Source organism: Apodemus sylvaticus, chromosome 19 (genome assembly GCF_947179515.1).
Source record: "Apodemus sylvaticus chromosome 19, mApoSyl1.1, whole genome shotgun sequence".
Classification (NCBI taxonomy): Eukaryota; Metazoa; Chordata; class Mammalia; order Rodentia; family Muridae; genus Apodemus; species Apodemus sylvaticus.
The window spans coordinates 59,294,358-59,313,867 of record NC_067490.1 but is presented as its reverse complement, the minus strand read 5'-3'; the positions used below and the strand labels follow the sequence as shown (position 1 = coordinate 59,313,867).

The window sequence follows — 19,510 nt, the reverse complement described above, 5'->3', positions numbered from 1 at the left end:
GCAACACTGATTAACCCAAACTTTCTTTAGATGGGCAGATTAGTCCTATTTGAATCTTTTACTTATTCTGTCATTTGTTAACTCACAGAGCACACACATAGCCTTCTGCTTCTCAGTATCATGCTGTAGACATTAGTGCTCAGTAAATAAAACAAGGATGATTGAGCTACACTACAAGGGCTGCGGCAATATTTCCATCTCCCTCTAAAACAAAGAACAAAATGCTGCATTTCCTATCACTGACACCAAGGTAGCCTCTCCTTTTCCTGTGTTTCCAATTGATGAGGCAAAGGAATCTGGAGCATTAGAAAAGGCTTTTGTAAAACCTTGATGACCCATTGTTATACAAAAGGAGAGCCCATTTCCTTAGCTAAGTATAATCTGAAAAGGAATCCCAAGTTTACAAAGTTTTTTATCTCAGTATTTCTCACAAACTATTGCCTTTTATTAGGTGCAATTCACAATAATATGACATAAAATATAAGCTAACTTGTATTAACAAACGTGCATAGTATTAATGTCCATTGTTCAAGCAATGTTAATTCTCAGAGACCATTTGATGTTGAGAGTAGATGAAAAAATTACACCTTAGTTTCTTAGGTTTTCCTTAAAGTCTAGATAAAACTCAAGCATTAAATATTAAAACTTTTGTTTTGTATTGAAATACACATAATCATTTAGTTATGACAGTAGTATGAATTTCTAAACAAAATCACCAAAGAAATGTTTTGCTGTTTGTGAGATATTCTTATAATTCTCCAAGCCCACTGAGTTAGGATGACGCAGCAAAAAGTACCTTGGTGGGTCTGTGCCACGTTATGTTGCATGGACTACACCATGTAACAGATCTAACAGGAGAGGTTTACTGAGGAAGGGGAAACAGAAGCGGGAGTGGGGACATAAAAGAGAAGTGAACACTGGCAAGCAGAGAAAAAGGGAGATAGAGAAAATGAGAGAGGCATGACATCTAGAGGGACCTTGTAAAGATGTGTCTATTACATAGGAAAAGATGGAGCTCACAATGACAGTGAAAATGAGCCACATCTTACAACAACAGGTATGTCAGCTACTGGTGCTAAGTCACTGAAAGGTAGGCTGATGGAGTGCCTGATTTACAACATTCCTCCCTTTTGTTTGCTAAAAAAAGGTGAGAAAATAGAAAGGGAGGTAGGAATGAGGCTGCTGTACTCTTTACAATGCTTCCTGTTGTCTGAGGTTGAAAGCATCTTTGGAGATGCAAGTCCTAGGAGTGCTGGCTAATTCCCTGATTGTCTAGGCTCTGTGTGATGATCTGGAGCTTAAAAAAGTTCAGGCCTTGTCAAAGCAATCTGTGAGACTGGACCATCTATCTGGGTTTAGCACTTTAAAGCTGCCTGGAATGCAGATTTGGAGGAAACATCTGGACCTGGCAGGATGCTGGAACAGATTAGGGGCAAAAGATAAAGTTAAGGAATTTACAGATTTTTTTTCCTTAGGTCCATGGTCCTGGTAGTTGGTGGAGGGGAGTCCTAAGACCAGAAAAAGGGGAAAGGATCCTATCCCTAAGAATAAACAGATGGCAGAAACAGGCCGTTGATTGACAGAAATACTTATCTGGAGTCCATTTGACTCATGAGAGGTGGATTCAAGAAAATTCCCTTACTATTACAAGAATTTTTTATGCTTATAGAAAGATCAGTTTTAGATATAAAGATCAGTTTTATGTTTATAAAGAGATCAGTGGTGATAGCATCACCATTGTTTGTAATATGTACAGAAATTCATACTGTAGAGATGTTGTAGACATGCTACCAAGAGCATTGTTTGTAATTTATATTAAAATCTGCATTGTAGAAAAGATAGTAAAATTACATTTTTTGTGTCATGGTAGAATCTTGTGTTAAAAGCATGAACTCTCTTTAAGGGGAGCTTAGGATGGACAAAACGTCCCATGAAGCAAAAGGGCAAAAGCTTGTGATCTTGATTTTCAGTATGACTAGAAACTGTGAAAGAGGGGCTATTCCCCTCTATCTAGAAGACTGGAGGATTATTCAGAAAGGTATCTCTAGAAAGAGGGTTTTTAGCACAAGGAGAAGCACTTCTAAATCTATACTTAGAAGACAACCAAATAAATAAATAAATAAACAAATACAATCTTAAGCTTGTAACAATGATAGTAGTTGTGGTAGTGGTAGTAGTAGCAGTAGTAGTAGTAGTAGTTTACCAGAGCTAGGTTAATAGCTTATCAGAACTCCACTGAATAATGTTAAAAGTCTGAACTTTTGTAGTCTTAATAAAACAGTTTATTAGCGAGAAAAATAAATCTGAAGCATATTGCATTCTTTTTATATACCATAAATCACTTTCTTATCACTTCAGCTTTCCTGTCCTCTAACTTTCAAATTTTGCATTTACATACATTAAAACACCCTCTTAGACCCTAAAACATTTTCTTAGGTTCCCACAATGTAAGCCCTTGTATTTTCAGATCTAAAATAACCCTTATACATTTTTTATCATGATATTTACCACAGGGCACATGTGGTTAAATACTGAGAGCAATCATTGTAAAAAGAGTTCCTTTAAATAAAGGAATAGTGAAGCATTACATTGAAATCTGTTTTGTGAGGTTATCTCTTTTCTCAGTCTGGTAACAAGGTATATTGTATATAGGCCTAGTAGTAACTCTAGGAGAATATGGCCTGTGGCCTGATTGTATACATGAAGAGGCAGATACTGAATCTACTAAAAATGGTCAGAGGGCAGGCATCCAGAAGACAGTCAGAGGACTACCCACCACCTGGGTTGGGAGCCACTTTAATGAATAAGTATTTGGTGGAGAGATGGAAAAGAAAGAGAAGCAGAGCAGTTTTTATACCATGAAGTGAAACAGAACTGTAGACTTGAAGGTCTCGAGGAACATCTTGACGTGAGAGGCTTATGTTGCTACCAGAGGTTATTGTGATTTCTGGGCCCATGCTGCCACCAAGGGCCGTGCCTGGGTTTATGGTTCCATTTCACCAGGGATCTCTGTGATATCTTTGGCCCATGTTGCCACTAAAGGCCATACAGACATTCTGATCTGCTGTCTGAAGCCACATTGATGTCTATAGGTTATCTGAGCAGATCTCATCCCTCACTGGCTGTGACAGTATAGATAGCTGTCCACAGCCCCATCCTGGGAAGCACTGAAGATCTGTCCTGGGTAGCAAGGTTGTGGGAGAGCTGTCCTTATCCCTCAATGGCTATGGGACTACAAAGAGCTGACCCCACCCTTCACATGATGAGTTAGGGAAAGCTAGCCCTAGTGATGTGGGTGTGGGAAAGCTGACATGATGACCAACTCAGCTACTAAACTGGTCCAAATCCAGGGCTTTGAGATGGCCCATCCCAACATCTAAATCATTTATGAGCTGCTGGAGTGTATGAAGGAACTGTTCCTGCAGAATCTCCATGACTTAGAACAACAGCAGGAAATCTGAAAGGATTCTTGGTGAGGGTCTAGTATTCATGGGTTAGCAGAAGCCAGAGGCCCCAAACCAGACCACTGATGACTCATTGCCAATGAACATTTGCAAGTAAAGCTGTTTGGGCAAAAGGGTATACTGTGTAACACACCAACACACACTGCAGCTTCCACAGAAAGATGGAATTTTTTGGTTTTTGTTTGGTTGTTTTTTTTATTATATTTTTTTTATTTTCTTTTTTGGGGGCTGGTTACATGGGTGGAGGACAGATGTGGAAGGACTGGGCAACGGGTGGAATAAGGGTATATGATGTGAAATTCACAAAGATTCAAAAGAAATATATTAAATTTTTAAAATGACAGAGACTTGGCCGACTACCTGGATAGAAACCCTAGGTTTCTCCATGGTCATTTGGACAGAAGTCCCAGGGTAGTATCAGTCTTTGGCTGCCAGGCCCAGAAATCTGGTAGACTTTCCTGTAGGGTAGGACCTTGGGGCAACTGCAAAGTGGTAGGGCAGTTCAGAGTTTGGAGAGCATTCTGGCTGCAGTCAAGGTGAAGGGCAGGTTTTCACCCATAGCTGGCCTTGACACATTAAAAACAAACTCCAGGTGGACTTTCTTCTGTGCCTATCTTCTTTGGAGGAGAACAGGAGTACTGCCAGGAAATAGCATATCTCTCTCTCATGAAAAACTTTTTTATTGAACATTATAAATGTCATTTTCTGAAGATCTCTGAAGAGTTTGAGGGCCATCTATCTATTAAGTATACCTCATGTAATTACTTGCTCTAGTTACTTAACTTTGAAAACTGAATAAGACTTATTCCTGTAAGTAATTATATTAGCACGACTACAAGTATAGTTCTTAACATATTACAGAATTTGTTCATTTGTAAGATGACTGACAATATTAACTTGTATTTCTTAATTATGCTTAACAGTTTACAATAATTTAGTAAGTCTAGGACTTAATAAGACTAGGACTTTATATTCCATATCTATTATGTTTACACTTAAAAATAACATTTTTTTTCGAGACAGGGTTTCTCTGTGCAGCCCCGGCTGTCCTGGAACTTCCTTTGTAGTCCAGGCTGGCCTCGAACTCAGAAATCCACCTACCTCTGCCTCCCAAGTGCTGGGATTACAGGCATGCGCCACCACGCCCTGCTAAAAAATAACAATTTTTAATTGAAGCTCTTCTAGTATCAAAATAAAACTTTTAATCATAGACACAGTCCATAGAGAGAGTGGCAACTCCTTTGATCCTTTTATAGTACACAATTATATACCATTGAATTTTTTGTATGGCTTAATTTATCCAAATAGCTAAAACTTAAAAAAACAAAGAAAGCTAGACAATTATTACTGTGAACATGAGTAGACCTCAGAAACTTATAAATCTTGATTATCAAACATATGTTGTTACTTTTCTAAATTTTCTATTAGCTTGGTGTTAAGCAGTTACCAAAGACATGCCATTAGTCCTACATCTTAAATTAACTTTTATTAATCTGAATAGACCTGTAGAACCTCATTATTTTATCATCTTAAACAGTATATCTGAAAAACAATTGAATGGCATATACAATATGTTGTAGCATATATAACCTTAATTTTCTAGCATCATAGTTAAGTTTGTACCAATTCAAAGTATTTGAGCCTTGTTGCTTCCTTAATATAAAAGGAGATACAATGAGAAATAGAAAGTTCATTAGGACTAAGACATTTTACAATTGTTGCTTTATGCCATGTGGTCATCTTAAGATGGTGAAGTTACATAGCATGCACTCTTTAATCTGAGTAAAGATAGTTGCCAGCCCATGTGGCTGCTTACATCCTGATGAGATCACTAGCAGAGATGTGAGAGAGCTACATGGTTGCTTTTTAAAAACAACTATTTCCTACCTATACATATATTAAGATATATTATTTAAAAGACTTATGGCTAAAATAAATATAATTTATATAAATAATAATTTAAAATGTTTATATATATATACATATATACATACATATATATATATATATATATATATATATATATATATATATATGTCTAGATATAGATATATATCTACAATAATTTACAAATCCTGAGATAAGAATTTACAGCATAATCTTAGGATATTGTTTTTGGATCTAAGGCCAGAGGTCACATGAGGACAAGCTGTAGCTTAAGAATCTGACTCCAGAATTTGAAATCAAATTCACAAACAAATGATCTTCATACCTTAAGAGATTATTTCCAGCAGGCTCTGCAGGGGGGAGTAGGTGCAAGCTGAGCACACCACAGCTAGCCTACTTTGTTTTTTCCCCCTGCTCCCACCTTAACACACTGTTGGGGACAAGGAGATCAGACAGAAACAAAAAGGGCTCAGAGAGAAGAAAAAAGAAATAGGGAATGAGGAATTTTTATGTTCCCCTGATCATTTGGTTAGAAGCATTAGGATTCATTATTTAAGGTGTATGGAAGCCAAATTTGACTGAAAGGGGAAGATAAGTTTAGAGGCTCTTAAGTCTGGCACTAGGTATAGTCCTGATAGGTCTATGGTATTTTTTCTTTTTAAAAATTAGTTATTTTATTTATTTACATCCCGTCCCAGTCCCACCTCACAGAGTTCTTCCCCCCATCCACCCACCTGACCAACTCTGAGAAGATGCCACCACACCCCCATATCCCCTCACCTTGGAGAACCCTCTGACCTGAGAGGTTCTCCAAGAAAAATCCCAAAATGGAACAAGGAGATGGATGAAGCAGTTCCCATAGGTGAGGTAGAGAGGGCAGTCCAAAGCCTGAAGTCCAAGGCGTCTCAAGGATTTAGGGAAGACCAGGTAAAAAAGGCACAAGTTGGACAGCAGGTTGTCACTTCACAGTCCAAGGGCCAGGGCTAAAAGCCCAAGGAGATGTGGATGACTGGTACCAGGACTTTCCAATGAAGCCAGAAGGTGAAAACCACTGAAAACTCACCAAAGAGTCCCAAGTGGGCAATTCCACCAGAGACTCAGGGAAGCATTTACACTTTCTGAGATGGATCAGTCACCAATTCATGGATAGAGTGTCATTGTAGGCAGACTGGGGATAAAAGATAGGGTCCTAGTGTAGCTCAGGCCCACAAGAGGGGAGCACACAGGCACCAGGATATCCTACCAAGTCTTTAGTACTGACTTTAGGATCAGGCAGCACCTGGAGCTTGGCTGAACCAGGCCAAGGTATGCTACATTGATCATGTGATATAACAGATCTAACACAAGAAGATTATTGGGGGCAGAGGGAGCAGACAGTCACCTTGGAGTTGGGACATGGGAAAAAAGAGATACCAACAGAGATAGATAAACAGGGAAACAGAGAAACAGTCGAGATGTTGAGAGGGACCTTTTATAAAGGGTATGCATGTCACATAGAAAAATATGCAACTCATAGTCATAGTGGAAATGTACCACACCTGGTACTGACAGGTGATGGTGTAAGTTCCCACAGGTGAGGTAGAAAAGGAATTTCTGGTGCTGAAATGCTGAAACTTAGGCTGGTGGAGCACTGATTTACAACACAAAATATCTATTTGATTCTGTCCACATCACAGACTTGCCAGAAGTATTTCAGGGATTGGATGTAGAAAACCCAACTTTGAATTTTTAACCATATAAATATGGTTCACATTTCTACATGCATGCTTCCTAGTGATATACCATTAGAAACCATGGGAAAGACCAAAGACTTAGACTTGACTCTAATATAGATTGAATGAATTTGTTCTTACTGCTAGCAAAAGAACAGCAGTCTTAGAGCCAAACATACAATGCAGTAAGAAGCTAAAAGAATAATTTATAAAGGTGAGCATCAAAAGTTTACATTACAATGTTTTTAAATATTTATTCATTATTTTATTTAAGTACACTGTAGCTGTCTTCAGATACCAGAAGAGGGCATCAGATCTCTTTACAGATGGTTGTGATCCACCATGTCGTTGCTGGGATTTGAACTCAGGACCTTCGGAAGAGCAGTCAGTGCTTTTAACCATTGAACCATCTCTCCAGCACTACATTACAATTATCAATGGAATTCATAGCTGGGCAGGAAATTGTTTTACACCCCTCAGATCCTTCTCTTTCTCATGATATAGTAATAAAAAGACTATTTTTTATTTACAGCAATAAGCAAAGATTACAAAAGAGAAAGCAGGAACAGCATTATCTTATTATCTCACAAGCAAGACACTAAAATCTCTTAGGCATTCCAGAGCAAAGGTCAATGGCTCTTAAAGCATGCCTAATAGCATTGTAAATTTCCTTAGGGACCCCATGGAAGTTATGTGTAAGTGTTACACAGGGTAAGCACTGTGGGGGAAGTGTCACTGATTGACTGGGATAGAGCAGGCAATAGCATAGTGACATCAGGTTAGGACTGACTATGACATCCCCACACTAGAAAGAATTTAATGCATCTAAACACAAGGCTAAGTCCACTAAAGAATATGTAACATCAGGCAAGCAAATCAAATTAGTTTAACAGTAAAAACAATAAAAAAATCTTTATCTTTGAAATTAATTTACGCTATTAGTAAATTGACTAAACATATTGGCAATTTTTGCAAATAGACAGTGGCCATCAAATAGAAAGAAAAGTATAGACCCATATTTCATAAACTAAAAATATTCATATTGTTAGGTTTCAAACCCAGCACAAACAGCTGAAATGCCTAGTTAACATATCAAGTCAGATACTGGCTGCCAGTTCACCCTCTATCCCTCAGGGCCCTGTTACAGTGCCCTCCTAACCATTTTGGTTACTGGATCTTTTCATCTATTCTCTTTGAGGCATCTCTTTACCCTCTCTCTTCCTCTCCCTTGTCCTCACATGGCTCAGGGTCATGTCTACTCTGAACTCTCTCAGATATCCTTGACCCTGGCTATACTCTCCCACATGTCTATAATAAATTTTCTTCTTCACCATACCTAGAAGCAGTTATGACCTTTCCTTTTTCTTTCTATTTTTCATATCAGAACATTGTTGCCATGTTTATTAGACATAAATGGACAATTTCCAATGATGCTATGAGCAAATAATAGTTTTACATTTTGAATATAAGTATTTATTATCATCTTACCAACATACTAGACTTAGCATTCACTGACCACATGTGTAAATTCTTTTTTGGAGGGGGGGAATTTTGTTTGTTTGTTTGTTTGTTTTGTTTTGTTTTTTGAGACAGGGTTTCTCTGTGTAGCCTTGTCTTTCCTGGAACTCACTCTGTAGACCAGGCTGGCCTTAGAAATCTGCCTGTCTCTGCTTCCCAAGTGCTGGGATTAAAGGCATGCACCACCACTTCCCAGCATGTGAATTCTTAAGAATAAAGAAAAAATAGAAAAATAAAATAAAGGATTGGAAAATGAAAAGCAAATTTTAAAAGAGAAAGAACTTCATGATGGGTTGGCAAGTATAACTAAATAATACACAAATAAGTAAAAGACAATCTTGCAAAAACAACCACTGAAGATGTATTGACCCCAAATGAATACCCAGTGAGTTGAATTGTAACTGTAAGTTTTTTGATTATCTAACCCTCATAGTTCCTACTTTGCCTATAGGACCACATACTTTTGAAGAGCTTACCACTTTCTCTATTAGCTATTTCATAGTTGGGATTAAATGACTGGTAAGAAGAAACTTTTGGAATCAAGAATTTATGTTGGCTTAAAGTTTGAGAATGTACTTCCAACACTGGGGAAGACATGGTAGCATGAGCATGAGGTCATGTTGTATCAAGAGGGAAGAAGCAGAGAGCACAGAAGAAGTGGAACCCAGGTTAGAAAACCTCAATGCCTGGTCCAAATGTGCAACATAACCCAAAGAAACACAATCTCCCTAATATTCCAACAACTTTCTGAACAATGCCACCTATAAGGCCCCAAGCATTCTGACACATGAACCTGTGAGAGATATGTCACATGAAAAACCCATTAATTGTTAAAATGGAGACTTGAAATGAATCAGCTTTACAATGATTTTAGAAAAGACACGGTGTTTGGAGGAAGCTTAGAGCTCATGTAATGCTAACATAGTATAATGCTAAGAATTCTTGTAATTGAGAATTCACATATATAAACATCTACTAAATATTTACCTATTTATATGAAGCTTATACAAATGTGCATGAGTTTATCAATGACAAATTAAATTGAAATAAAAAATAAAGGGAAAAAGGTTCTTTTCACATATAAATCTATAAACAAACTTTAGAAATCAGATTTAAAAACCTATTTATTTCCCTTACCTGTAGTACTTGGATTATAACATTCAGTTATATCAAGACAATAATTAAATAGTCTCCACTGGGTGAGTCCCTGAGGAAGAATTCCTCAAAATTCCACACTCTGAACTCACAGTGTTTATCTGAGAGCCAGCTTAGAGGAACAGCATGTCCCTTGGTGCCTGGGCAGCTTCAGGTACCATGAACCTAATGAGAGGTTAAAACATCTTTTGCTTCACATCACTTTTGTTTGAAAGCTCCTTAGTTTTCTCCTTGGAAGAAAATCCCATAGCTTGATTCTTGAACAAAGATGTTCTGTCTCAGGGATTCAATGATATTTGTTCCTACCAACTAAGATCAGCATCGGTGAGTGAAACTTCTTCAAATTCTCTAAGATGCACCTGAGATTTAAGCAGCATGAGCAAGCATCCATGTCAGGTATCAGGGGTATGACTTCTAATAAAACTTACTAAAATCTCCTTCCTCAAAGAATAGTTTGAATAGCCTGGAAAATACATGCAGAAAGTGAATTTATGAAAATCACATGAATTATAGCCACCTCAGTGTGCATGATCTGGGCTACCTTGAGCAAACACTGCTTGGCCTGCCTATTGTGCTCAGAAGAATTTAAAACCAGGGAAATAACATGACTGTCTTAAAATTATCAAATATTTTTTCAGACAAAGTAGATGGGGTCTTAGGGGAAGAATTTCAAATTCCAAACATCAAAATTAATTTTGAAATTGAAATTTCAAGTATCAAAGCATGATCCAGGAAAAACAAAACAGCATAGACTTGCAATATGACTGATTCTTTGTGAATAATCTAAGAAATCATCATTATTAGACACAGGGAAAGGATTTGATAAGTAATAATGAGTAAAGAGAAGGTCAGTCAGAAGACATCTTGGGGAAGATAATGTTTGGCATGCCAAGATTTTTGGGTATCACTTGTAATAATGAAATTGTCAGAAAATAAAGTATGGAATTAAGAAAGTCATGGCAATTTCCTTCACAGCTCTGCCTAGCACAAAATGGAAGCATGATTGGAACTGCATAAAGTTAAAGAATGAAACTGCCAAAGATGAAAGAGTCATTTACAACAACATAACAAGAGGTAATAACTAAAGAAACAGTTGCTTGAATGTGAAGATGAAAGAGATGTGACAGACAGAGGTGGAGTTGACCCAGTGGGAGATAGCTAACCATGAATATGAGGATCTGAAACAGGAGCAAAGAAGCAAGAGAAAATAGACTATAAGAGAATGCTGAGAATGGAACATGGGCTTTTGTCTAAAATGGATGAGATGTGATATATATATATATATATATATATATATATATATATATATATATATATAATACAGAGATGTACAGAGAGAGAGAAAGAGAGAGGGAGGAATAGGAAGAGAGAAAGAGAGAGAGAGAGAGAGAGAGAGAGAGAGGGGGGGGGGAAATCACACTGTAACAAAGCAGTCACTGAGATTGAATACAAATGGCCAAAGAGCACACACAGGCTTGGAAAAGGCAGAAAGAACTTTATTTCTGTGCAGATAGGAAAATGAAGAACTTAGTACAAAGTTGCCTTCATGTTCTCACTGAAGTGACTAATAGGTTTCTTGTCATTGTTGTTCCTAATCATTTATAGAGTGTACCAGTAACTGAATTTTCTATAGTCATCAGAGGAGGCTGCAATATATTAGCTTGATGCTAAGGTACCATGTATAAAGGATGATGTTACTATATGACCTCATTCCCACTGGCTTTATTGAAGTAAAGCAATTTTAGTCATTCAGTTATTCTAATAGTGACAAGTCAGGCTCTAGCCCAGAAAATTCTTTTGACTTGTTGATTACACTTAAGGTTTCTAGTTCCAGAAAATTGCTAAATATTTGTTAGAACTGAATGTTAACTAATCCCAGGGATAACAAGTTCTTCTTGCTATCACTAGTTTTCTTTTAGCTTTTCTTAAATAGAATTAAACTTTGAGTCTCAAGAGTGACCATAATGAATGTGAGCTTCTGTGGCGAGCCCCTGACCAGCAGGGGAAGAAGACCACCGACACGGATTCTTCTCTGATCACACTTTATTGGAGCCTACTTGGTTGAGGGAGAGCTGGAGGCGAGGGGCGAGGGAGAAGGAAAGGGAGCGGCATATATAGGCAGGACAGGATGTTTCTACTATAGATAAGCTAGTCAAGCTGGGATAGGCTGCTTGCTGTTGCCGGGCAGACTTGTGCTGGGACAAAGGCCAAAATGAGATGTTTACTGCAATCCTCGGCGCCATCTTGTAATGGCGTTTGCAGGAACAATAGGCAGCCCCTCACATCTCCCTCCTTTTGTTTTATTATGCAGCAAATAGATCTCCCAAATGAGAGGGTAGAGACAGTGGTCGTACCTCCCAGCCTTTTATCAGACCATGTACGGGAGTAATCTCTAGGCCTATTCTGGAGCCCGAGATACTCTCGACCTGTCCTCTGCCGTTTTTCTGGGAAAGGGAAACTTGGGCAGGCAACCCTTATGCGGAACGACATGTCTCTCAGAGGGATAGTGGCCCTCTGTGCGATACCTTGTTCAACAACCCTCCTTGGGTGCTGAGTTGGACACTCTGCCCAGTGTAATGAACCTGAGTTCCGGGCGTGCAAGAGCTGTCCGGTCAGCTGTCTAAATGCTTGAGCATAATTCCAGGGCTGCAAATGCCTGAGTAATAAAGCCTCAGAGATCTTTGTAGAGGCTGATCCAGGCTTGAGGAGATTGGCCGGCTTCCAGAGCTGTCAAGGCTCGAGCAATGACAACCTTTTCCCTGTTCCGAGCTGCTCACATTTTGCAGAAAAGAAATAGAGTTAGAAATAGTCCTGCCAGACAAAACACGCCAAACATGCCAACTCCTATCCACTCTTTAAAATAGGAAAAGGTTTTTACCATCCAATCTGAAAATTGTCCTATAGTGACCAATTCTACCTTGGTGCTGTTAAGCACATGAATGTGATAACTGAAATTAGCTTGTAAATGCTCAAATTCTCTGGACCAATTTCCACTCAGAATATTAGACAACTGCTTAGACTCATTGAGGGTCGCAGAGTAGGGTGTTACACAGATGTGGGGAGTTCTGTCTACACAGCTTGTAGAGATGACATCAAATAAATCTTGTAAGGCTACCTCTAAGAGGTCTATTCTCTTATTGAGCATTAAGATTCCTGATGCAAAATGAGCATTCATTTTCTCTTGTGAGGAAAGAGCAGTAGAAGTCTTCTGTACTATTTCATTAATTTGAGTAACTGTTTGTACCTGATTAGCCATGGCAACTCCTGCAGTGACCGCTGCAGCTGCAGAAACCGCTATTGCAGTGACTATTGCGGCAGTGATGCCAAAATCTCTTTTCTGTCTAAACAAGGTAACCAAAGGAAATTCACTTGGATCGACCCTAACGGGGATAGGTACTAGGGTAGGCATGCGCATTACTAAAGCTGAGTCATGTTTTCTGTTGCCCCAGCACTGACTGATGTAACAACTTTGGTTCTTGCAATCCACTACTGGAGAGGAATAATTAAACAGCAAAAACAAAAATGGAGGATCTACACACATGCGACCTCTAGAGAATGTCATATTATGTTGCTTATGAAGACTATTAACTACAAGCCTATTAGTAGTGGAGTTTAGGACTCCAGAAACATTGAACATATCTACCTTACTATTTTCCAAATTGACTATAGGCGATAGATCACAGACTGCACCCTTAGAGTTAATAAGGGTCCAGGTTGATAAAGGCCATCCTTTCTTTGTGGAATTGTTACGATACTTGTATCTGTCTAGATCAATTGTAAACCAGAAACCAGGTGAAATGGGAAACACTCTATCAAAGTGTCCCCTGCAGTGTAAAAACTCAGGTGGGTAGTCAGGAAGGACATTTGGACAAAGATAAGTAGGCTTAGACCCATTGTATATCCTGCTACTATTGTCCTTAGAGATCATGGGTATCAATAATGTCATGTTCATCCAAAAGGTATGAGTATTAACTGTGTCCAAGCCATTACTACCATCGCCCGAGCCTGACTGTTGGCCTGCGCTGACTTTAATTAATGCCTCAGTCAGCATCTCGACCGGAAGACCTGGTCGTAGATATCTAAGTGGATCATCAAAAGCTGCCAGCGTTTGGTTCTGAATTTGAATACATTGTGACTGAAAAGAATTGGAAAAACAAAGTGTTCCTGCCAATGGAACCGAGTCTGATTAAAACTTTGCACCTTCAATTCAGACTGATCTTTAGATTTACAAGGTACCCCATAATGGCATCGGGTGGAGTAAAATTGAGAAAAAACATTGGATTCATTATGCACAGGCACTGGTATTGGCCACGTGCAAGAAAAAGACCAAAAATAACTTTCACTGGCGATCGTCAGGTGAGTCAGCCACCACAGCATCATTATTCTTCTCCACATCTTTGTCACTGGGATTCGAATCCTCCTCTCTTGGGCTTTCAACTCGGCGAGTCAGCCTCTCTGGAACCCAGATCGGATCAGCTCGGTCCTGTGGAAAAACACAAACAGCTCCCCTGGATCTCTGAATCACAGGATCCGGTCCATACCAGTTATTGTCCAGCACATCCTTCCACATGACGTGCATGCAAGGGGATAGAACTGAATTTACGTGCCTGTCGGCGGCAGTTGTATTGGACTCTTTAAGATTTAAGAAATTAAGTGTAAAGAGAGCTAGAGATATTCTTTCTCGTGGGGTAGCATGTTCAGCTATTCCCCCTTTTTGTTTAATTAAGTAAGATTTAAGAGTGTGGTGGGAGCGTTTCACAATAACTTGCCCTTGGGGATTATATGGGAGGCCAGTTAAATGAATCACATCCATTTGACTGCAAAACTGTCGAAAATTTTTGAAAAGTATATGCTGGTCCATTGTCTGTCTTGAGGAGTCTGGGTTTGCCCCAAGCACTCTATGCCTCGAGGCAATGTTAAATTACATGTGAGGCCTTTTCTCCTGTTAGAGGTATAGCATACATAATGCCAGAGTATGTATCAATAGAAACATGCAAATATTGAAGTATTAGTGGTCGAATTCCCCGTGGGTTAATTCCCATGTGAGGCACAGGCAAAAATTGACAACAATTTTGACATTGGGTAACTATTTCTCTAGCTTCTTTTCTAATCAATGAAAAACGGTGACGTAAGGTTTCAGCCATCACATGAAAGCACTTATGAAATTCTTTTGCAGCTTCTGTCTAGGAAAACAGTGCAATAGCCACGATCTTGGTGGCTTTATCCGCCAATTCATTTCCTAGCGACATAGGACCAAGGAGGCCCGAGTGTGCTCTGACATGAGTAACATAAACAGGGAATCTTCTATTCACTAACACAAATTGTATTTGTTGAAAAATATTAGCAACTCTGCTGGAGGACTTTATTACCCCAGCTGTCTCAAGAAGGTTAACTGCATTAACTACATAAGAAGAATCTGACACAATATTAAGCGGTCCTGGGAAGGTCTCAAGAACCTCTAGTACTACTAAACATTCCACAATTTGAGGTGAGATTTCATTATATTGTTTAGATACTACCTTGCAATTAACTACATAAGCACCTATACCAGTTTTTGATCCATCAGTATATACCATGATTCCATCTGGGAGTGAATTTCTGGCTGTCACTCGTGGAAATAATTTGTAATTTAACCACCTGTGAGGAGACAGGCTGATATTGGCACAAAACGGGCTCATTGCACTCGATCATATAAGCTCCACAACCTGTTTTTGATCCATCTTTAAATATATTGGGGGCACCTGGCAAGGGTGCTTGTGCAGTTACTTTTGGAAACACCGCAGGATGTTCCTTAAAAAATGAAAGCAAAGGATATCTGGGATAATGATTATCTATTAATCCATCAAAACAGCAGTGCAATATGACCCAATCATTAATTGTTCTGCACAAAATCTGCACCTGAGAGGCAGTATAGAAAATAATCAGTGATGTAAGATTCTTCTCAAAAAAAAACTGTAGGCATTGTTGTATCTCTAGAAGGGTCAATTTTGTAATTGCAGTAGAGTAATGATCAATAGATTTTGCTGGTGAGGCTCTAGGATGCACCCACAACAAGGGACCTTCTTGCCATTCGGCACCAGCTGTGTTGTGTTTAACTCATAGTTAAGAATATGAAGCTCCTTTAATCATCTTCTTCTGTGTAAATTGCAGACTGACAGGACTGCCAGTAAATAACACCCCCTTTTTACCATTTTATGTTTTCTTTTTAACACATAACATAAACACAACAATCATTCAGCCACTCAAACAATAGACAACATAAATTGACACACATATAGACAAGTTTTTGGTGCACCAAAAATACGCAACAGACAGAAATGGAACTTAATGTCCCAAAAAGATACAAATACCTTAACCAGAACTAATAATATCTCCATAAGGATTCAGAGAGAAAATAGGACGTCTCCCATTTTCTTCTGTTTCCTGGAAAGTTTTAAAGTTAGCTTTTAACCATTATTATTATTATTATTATTATTATTATTATTATTATTATACTTTTAATACCATGTCTTATACATGAAAAAACTGCTTTTCAGAAACCTGCTTTTTCTCTTGTTTAAGAGTTAACCTCTTATCTTCTTTTCTTCTGGGAGTTCTGCCAGAGAAGGGAAGAAAAACACAGTGACCTTGTAGAGAAAAACACAGTGACCTTGTAGAGAGAGGTAGGAGGGGGGGAGAGCCCAGGATTTTCTTTGTCCGGCCGTTTTAACTGTCTCTGACTTTTAAAGAATAATTTTTTCTTCTAGAGAATTTAGCTCGAATAGGCTGCATAAATTCCTCAGGTGTGATCTAGCTCTCCGTGGAGCTCCTTTAAGAGGGCTATACTTAAAGCAAGCTCTTGCTTTCCCAAATAACCGCGCAGGCTAGCAAAAGGCTGCTTTTAAAAGGAGGACAGGGGAAGAGAAGGGGGCTAGAAAAAGGGGAAATCATTTGAAATGTAAATAAATTATATCGAATAAACCACCGGAAGGGCGATACGGGCCACTGGTCCCGCGCCTACTCTGGCTTTGTTCAAAATTGGCTACCGCCCATAACGATCTCTCTCATACTCTGCAGCAGTTTCTTCAAGCTCCTCCTTGTCCTCCTCCGACAATCCTTCTACTACCGAATCATCTGAAATTTCTAAGTTTGCAAACTCTTCCAGAACTGGATATAGGGGTTCCTTTTTACTTTCCCCTTGTTTTATTTTTCTTTTCTTTTCCCTTTTATTTCTGTTGTATTTTGCAGGCCTGTCTTCCTCCCCTTTTGACTCCGCTTCCAAGAGACTATCCTGTTGCGAAGCCAAAACTTTGCGCCCCTGCTTAATCAGCTCCATGTTCTTACTGTCCTTGAGGCACGAATGGACCAGCTTCCATAAAGGAATTGATCCTCGGCCAATTCTATCCTCCTGTTTTGCTCTTTCAAGGTCTTTTCCTAACTTTTCCCAGCAGTCGAGGTTAAAATCGCCCGAAACAGCGAACCACGGCGCTGCCTTATCAATATCCTTCACTATAGTTTCTACTGTGCGCAGTGATATCTTCAGTCCTCTCTGCTTTAGCAGACCCTGTATACGGGCTGCAAAGTCACAGGTGCCAGGTCCAGCCCCCAAGTTGTTGCCCACACTGCCCACTTATCTACGAGGGACTTACAGTACAGCGAGAAACGCCGCTTTATCTATATCTACAGCGGTCTTACTTTCGTTTTTTAAATCCAACAAAGGCACTCCTCGCCAGGTTTATGGCAACGAAGCCAAAAACAGCACAGAAGAATCACCATGACTGCACAGAGAAAAAATCCAGCAAACATCAAAGGGTCAGCAGGGTAGTCGAGCCACATACTACTTACTTGGGGAGACTTACTCACTCCATGTGTAGAGTTCTGAATCCTTCTTGGGCCCCTCAGACGTGTCCACTGGACCTACTTCCCGGGTTTCGGCACCAGCTGTGGCGAGCCCCCTGACCAGCAGGAAAGAAGACCACCGACACGAGGATTCTTCTCTGATCACACTTTTATTGGAGTACCGATGGGTTAATGGAGAGTTGAAGATGAGAGGCGAGGGAGAAGGAAAGGGAGCGGCATATATAGGCAGGACAGGATGTTTCTACTATAGATAAGCTAGTCAAGCTGGGATAGGCTGCTTGCTGTTGCCCGGCAGACTTGTGCTGGGACAAAGGCCAAAATGAGATGTTTACTGCACTCCTCGGCGCCATCTTGTAATGGCATTTGCAGGAACAATAGGCAGCCCCTCACAAGCTTCAAGACTGGATTCCTCCTCCTGGGGTTCTCTGATGAGCGTAACCTTCAGATTTTACATGCAGTGCTCTTTTTGATCACATACCTGTTGGCCATCATGGGCAATCTCCTCATTATCACCATCATCACCTTGGACCAACGTCTTCATTCTCCCATGTACTACTTCTTGAAGCAACTCTCTCTTTTGGACCTCTGCTTCATCTCTGTTACTGTTCCTCAGTCCATTGCAAACTCACTCATGGACAATGGTTTCATTTCTTTTGGTCAGTGTGTGCTTCAGGTTTTCTTCTTCACAGCTCTGGCTTCATCAGAAGTAGGTATTCTCACGGTGATGTCTTATGACCGGTATGTTGCCATCTGTCAGCCACTGCAGTATGAGACAATTATGGATCCCCATGCTTGCAAGTGTGCAGTGATAGCTGTATGGATGGCTGGAGGAATATCTGGGCTCATACACACAGGTGTTAATTTCTCAATTCCTCTTTGTGGTAAGAGAATTATTCACCAGTTCTTCTGTGACATTCCCCAGATGCTAAAACTAGCCTGTTCTTATGAATTCATTAATGAGATTGCAGTGGCTGCATTTACAACATCCACAGCCTTTGTCTGTTTGATTGCCATAGTATTCTCCTACATTCAAATCTTCTCAACTGTGATGAGAATTCCATCAGCTGATAGTCGGACTAAGGTGTTCTCCACCTGTCTTCCACATTTGTTTGTAGTCATGTTCTTCCTCTCAGCTGCAGGCTTTGAATTTCTAAGACTTCCTTCAGATTCCCTGTCAGCAATGGACCTCATATTCTCCATATTCTACACTGTGATACCTCCAACACTCAATCCACTCATCTACAGCTTGAGAAATGAGTCCATGAAAGCAGCTCTGAAGAAAGTGTTGTCAAGAGAAGAATTTTCTAGGAGAATGGTATATGCAAACGCTATATTCAATCTCTAAAGTGACAACAAACTAAGAGATATTGCTACTATGTCCTAGATTAGAGGAGTGATGAATTAGATTTCTTCTAAGACCCTGTTTCAGTGTTTCTCTTAGTTATGTCCTTCTCAAGAGAGTTTTCTTTTGGTTTTTCGAGACAGGGTTTCTCTGTGCAGCCCTGGCTGTCCTGGAAATCACTCTGTAGACCAGGCTGGCCTCGAACTCAGAAATCCGCCTGCCTCTGCCTCCCAGAGTGCTGGGATTACAGGCATGCGCCACCACTGCCCCCTCTCATGAGTGTTTTATCAAGTGAAAAATAATTGACCAGTAAGGATATGCATGGGCTCCCTTGTTCCTCTAATTCCAATATTATTTCAGATCATTTCTTAAGGATGTACAGGAATTAAGAGTGAAAAAAGAGTTAGTTTTGACAAGACCCAATACCAATTTAAAGTTAATTTTAATAAATACATTTTAAACTGCCATTAGGTAAACTGATTTTGTCTGTGTGATACTAGATCCCTTATTGCTGTACATAATTCCCTCTAGGCTACCAAGTTACCTGCTATTCTTACATAGCTACAAGGTTTTCTTGCTCATAAAAAGTACAG

General features: G+C 39.5%; 1 protein-coding gene across 1 annotated transcript; it reads left to right on the top strand.

Annotated features, from left to right (window-relative positions):
* Positions 1 to 17,894: 17,894 nt before the first annotated feature.
* On the top strand, positions 17,895 to 18,920 carry LOC127669301 (olfactory receptor 14J1-like). The gene has a single exon (XM_052163135.1). It carries the CDS (start codon positions 17,895 to 17,897, stop codon positions 18,918 to 18,920), a length of 1,026 nt encoding a protein of 341 aa, XP_052019095.1.
* The last annotated feature ends 590 nt before the right edge of the window (positions 18,921 to 19,510 follow it).

Bases quoted from the DNA above. Each gene is read 5' to 3' on its own strand.
- LOC127669301 (XM_052163135.1), top strand. From the start codon at position 17,895: ATGAGATGTTTACTGCACTCCTCGGCGCCATCTTGTAATGGCATTTGC.